Genomic DNA, 4948 nt, shown 5'->3' with positions numbered 1-4948 from the left:
CTGGGAGACAGAGTGAGACTCTCAAAAAAAAAAAAAAAAAAAAAAAAAGGCAAATTTTATCTTGTATTCTCAAGGCCATACACAGTTCCTGGCTCACCATAGGTATCCAATAAGTGCTTCTTGGACAAATAAATATTCAAATCTTCTCTCCAGTTGCTGTAAAACTAACCAAGGCTCTAAATTCTGCATCTGAAACACCTGGGAGGTTGTATAGACATGCAGATTCTCAACACCCATTTCAGACTTTGAATAAGAATTGGGTGGGGAGAACTAGGGGCAGGAATGGGGTTGGAGGATCTACTGTTAATGAAGACCTAAGTTATTTGGTGGGTGGTCAGTTTGGGAAATATTGGATCCCACTCACTGGGATCCTTTTAAAAGGATATGACAATTGTATATATTATTGCTCTCTATTCACAAATCTAGAATAACCTTTGCCACCCAACAAGAGTAGCCAGGAGGTACAAATAAGGGAAGCAGGACTCTGGGCAAACCAACCTTGAAATTTTCATACGCTGCTTGCCACACGGAAGACGGCAGGATGTGTATACATGGGCTGAAGAGTGGGAGACTGAGCTCTGATTCCTCCCTCACCTCTTTCATCTCAACTGAAGCACAAAGCAGTTGATTCAGAAAACAAAAACTTATTTCAAATCCTGACTTTGTTCTCACACACTAGCGGTGTGATCTTGAATAGATTACAGGTTACCTACTGTCTGAGCCTAATTTCCTTACTGTTAGAAACTTGATAAGAATATCTAACTTCCTCTCAGGATCATGGGCTGGAATTAAATGAGATAAAATATGAAAAATACCAGCACAAGGCCATCAGTAATTGTCATTTCCTATTGTCCTTTCCTTTCTTCACACCACCCAGTTCCAGATGTTTTTCTGGATAACACTCTCATTTCCTTACCTTGGTCTGGGAGAAAGCGAAGTACATTCCCACGGACGCCCAGTTCCTTTATGTAGCATAAGTCTTGGGAGACCCCAGTGGTCGCTGCTGCCTCGCGATCCTGGAAAATTTTCTTCAAGATATAAGGCACAGGTTGGAACTTCTGGGGTGAAGGCGCCTTATCTAAGCCCAGAAATTGGAGAAAGACATATTCTTGAAATCGGACTGCATGGCCCAAAGCCAGAATTAACAGGAAGCTGAAAGCCAAATCTGGCAAGAAACGAAGCATGGCCTCTGGAGGGGCTGTCAGACCGGGGAGAGCTCCACTGCCAGACTGCCCAACAATTCAGGGGCTGCTAATTTATCTGATGTGAGATAATCAAGTGTGAATTGCTCTCTTCCAGCTCCTCAAAGGCCATTGGATGTGAAGACGGAATTTTTTTTTTCTCTTCTCTTGCTCTACTCTTCCAGGAAAAAGTTCACAGAACAAAGATTACCAATGCATGGACATAAACAACGTGAGGTTGTCAGCAGTACACAGAGTGAAAAGGACACATGCATTTATTCATTTAACAAACAGTTACTAAGCATCTATTATGTGCAAGGTGCTGAAATAGGTGCTAGGAACAGAGCAGTGAATAATCCATAGACTTATAATTCATCATCTGCATAGACCAAGCTTGTCCAACCTGCGGCCCGAGGGTCGCATGAGGCGCACGATGGCTTTGAATACAGCCCCACACAAATTCATAAACTTGCGTAAAACATTATGAAACTTTCTTGTGAGTTTTTTTTAAGCTCATCAGCTATCATTAGTGTTAGTATATTTTATGTGTGGCCCAAGACAATTCTTCTTCCAATGTGACCCAGGGAAGCCAAAAGATTGGACACCCCTGGATTAGACAAATACCCAAGCAGATTTCATTATTTTATTTTGTTTTTATTTTTATTTATGTATTTATTTATTTTTGAGACAGAGTCTCACTGTATCACCCAGGCTGGAGTGCAGTGGCCTGATCTTGGCTCACTGCAAGCCTCGACCCCCTGGGCTCAAGAGATCATCCCACCTCAGCCTCTAGAGTAGTTGAGACTATGGGCATAGGGCACCACTCCCAGCTAATTGTTTTATTTTTTATAGAGATGGGGCCTTGCCATGTTGTCCAGACTGGTCTTGAACTCCTGGTCTCAAGCAGTCTTCCCACCTGGGCCTCCCAAAGTGCTGGAATTATAGGCATGAGCCACCACACCCAGCCGCCAGCCTTGTTTCTCACCACCCACCATCCTTAGTGTGGATGCTCCATTTATACTGACCTATTTGTAGCTCTGTGAGCTCATTTCATCTCAGAGCCCTTACACAGACCAAGTTCAAAGGTCACCTCTACTTCCACAATTTCGACTCACCAAAATAGATTGAGACACTTCTTTCTCCCACTGAGCCATACTTGGGCATCCATTACAGTTTTTGTTTTGTTTTGTTTTTGTTTTTTGCTCTTATTGCCCAGGCTGGAGTGCAATGGCACGATCTCGGCTCACCGCAACCTCCGCCTCCCAGGTTCAAGCAATTCTCCTGCCTCAGCCTCTCTAGTAGCTGGGATTACAGGCATGAGCCACCACGCCCAGCTAATTTTGTATTTTTGGTAGAGACGGGGTTTCTCCATGTTGGTCAGGCTGGTCTCAAACTCCTGACCTCTGGTAATCCGCCCACCTCGGCCTCCCAAAGTGCTGGGATTATAGGTGAGAGCCACTGCGCCCGGCCCTCCATTACAGTTTTTGCAGTGCATTTTACTGCGTTTGCCTCCCTCCATTTCAGACAACTCACACCTTGAGGATCAGAACTGTGTCTCTTTGCCTAAGTATCTTCAGTGTGTCTTTTTCCCCAAAGTATCTCCATTGGTGAGGAAAGTGTCCAGCAGGTAGTAGACATTCGATAAATATCCGTGTAAAAAATAAATTAAGAGGGCCGAGCGCGGTGGCTCACGCTTGTAATCCCAGCACTTTGGGAGGCCGAGGCGGGCGGATCACGAGGTCAGGAGATCGAGACCACAGTGAAACCCCGTCTCTACTAAAAATACAAAAAATTAGCCGGGCGTGGTGGCGGGCGCCTGTAGTCCCAGCTACTCGGAGAGGCTGAGGCAGGAGAATGGCGTGAACCCGGGAGGCGGAGCTTGCAGTGAGCAGAGTTCGCGCCACTGCACTCCAGCCTGGGGGACAGAGAGAGACTCCGTCTCCAATAAATAAATAAATAAATAAATAATTAAATAAATAAATAAAATTAATTAAGAAATTAATTGGTTGCTATTTCTAAAGGTCTCACTCTTTTATATAGTGAGGTTTTCCCTATTCTTTTTTTTTTTTTTTTTTTTTTACAGACTAGGTTTGGGGAGTGTCTCACCGTGTTGCCCAGGATGGCCTTGAATTCCTGGATCAAGGGAATCTTCTGCCTCAGCCTCCAAATAACTAGAACTACAGGCACGTGCCACTGCTCCCAGGTCCGACTTCTCTTATCTCCTATTTGTATCTTATTTAACACTTTTAAGTTAATTTACAATCTTAACCTTTTTTCAACATTAAGAGTAGGTTGTATTTGGGTTTTCTTTGACTTTCCTGACTTAAGGTCAGAAATCAGACTAACTGGTTCAAATTCTGGTTCGACCACTGATTAGTTATGTGACCATGAGCAAGCCACTCAAGTATAAAGTGGGAATAAAACATTCTTTGTTAAGGTGCTGAGGGCAACTCATAAAATAATGTATATATGACACCCAGGACAATGTCTGCCGAATGGAAAGCACTCAATAAAAGTTAGCTATTATTATTATCGTCATTATTATTAATTAAAGAAGAGGCTGATCAGGTGCAGTGGCTTGTGCCTGTAGTCCCAGCTGCTTGGAAGCCTGAGGTGGGAGGATCCCTCGAGCTTCAGAGTGCGACGCCAACCTGGGTACTATAGCAAGACCCAGTTCCTAAAGGAAAAAAAAAAGGTTCAGCAGAGCACAAGCTAAGAGAAAAAGAAAAAAAAAAAAAAAAAGGCAGGGAGAGAGGTAGTTTGATCATGGAGGGAAAAAGAAGTAATAGCGAATGTGCAGTTGCCTAGTAGAAAAAGCACCAAATCGGCCAGGGGATCTGAGTTAAGCACAGCATCTCCAATTACGATGTAATCGTAGGCTGGGTGCGGTGGCTCACTCCTGTAATCCCAGCACTTTGGGAGGCCAAGGTGGGCAGATCACCTGAGGTCAGGAGTTTGAGACCAGCTGACCAACATGCTGAAACCCCGTCTCTACTAAAAATACAAAATTAGCCTGGAGTGGTTGCGCATGCCTGTAATCCCAGCTACTCAGAAGGTTAAGGCAGGATAATCGCTTGAACTCAGGAGGCGGAGGTTGCAGTGAGCTGAGATCGCACCATTGTACTCCAGCCTGGGCAACAAGAGTGAAATTCCATCTCAAAAATAAATAAATAAATAAACAAACAATGTAATCTTAGGCAATTCACTCAGTCTTTTATGATATATACTCAGGTATGGAAATTTTTGAAAGTGAAGAATTGGAATGGTCTGATATGTCATACAGGGCTAACCTATTTGGGACTCACTTTGCTTACCTAAGAAATCATAGGATTGAATTTTATTGTTTTTAAAGATTCTATAAGCAGACCAGGTGCAGTGGCTCACGCATGTAATCCCAGCACTTTGGGAGGCCGACATGGGTGGATCACCTGAGGTCAGGAGTTCAAGACCAGCCTGACCAACATGGTGAAACCCCATATCTACTAAAAATACAAAATTTAGAGGGGCGTGGTGGCAGACGCTTGTAATCCCAGCTACTCGGAAGACCGAGGCAGGAGAATCGCTTGAACCCAGGAAGCAGAGTTTGCATTGAGCCAAGATCATGCCACCACGCCACCGCACTCCAGCCTGGGCAACAGAGCAAGACGCTGTCTCAAAAAAAAAAAAAAGATTCTATAAGCAAAGCCTCGGCCTCCCAAAGTGCTGGGATTACAAGCGTGAGCCACCGCGCCCGGCCTAACATAACTTATCTAGAAGAAAAATTTGTA

General features: G+C 44.1%; 2 protein-coding genes across 2 annotated transcripts in view; one reads left to right on the top strand and one right to left on the bottom strand.

Moving 5' to 3' along the window:
* The window catches only part of GDF3 (growth differentiation factor 3), a 5899-nt gene extending 4668 nt beyond the window's left edge, over positions 1-1231 (bottom strand). Inside the window, exon 1 of the mRNA XM_032159539.2 lies at positions 917-1231. Within this exon, the coding sequence (XP_032015430.1) occupies positions 917-1184 (268 nt within the window). The 5' untranslated portion in view covers positions 1185-1231. The remainder of the gene's footprint in view (positions 1-916) is intronic.
* LOC116473906 (solute carrier family 2, facilitated glucose transporter member 3-like) overlaps positions 1-4948 on the top strand; it is a 39787-nt gene that overhangs the window by 27457 nt on the left and 7382 nt on the right. The window lies entirely within an intron of this gene.

This window comes from Hylobates moloch, unplaced genomic scaffold (genome assembly GCF_009828535.3).
Source record: "Hylobates moloch isolate HMO894 unplaced genomic scaffold, HMol_V3 SCAFFOLD_8, whole genome shotgun sequence".
Taxonomy (NCBI): Eukaryota; Metazoa; Chordata; class Mammalia; order Primates; family Hylobatidae; genus Hylobates; species Hylobates moloch.
Note: the sequence above shows the minus strand (reverse complement) of the source record. Positions and strands in the feature narration are given on the sequence as shown.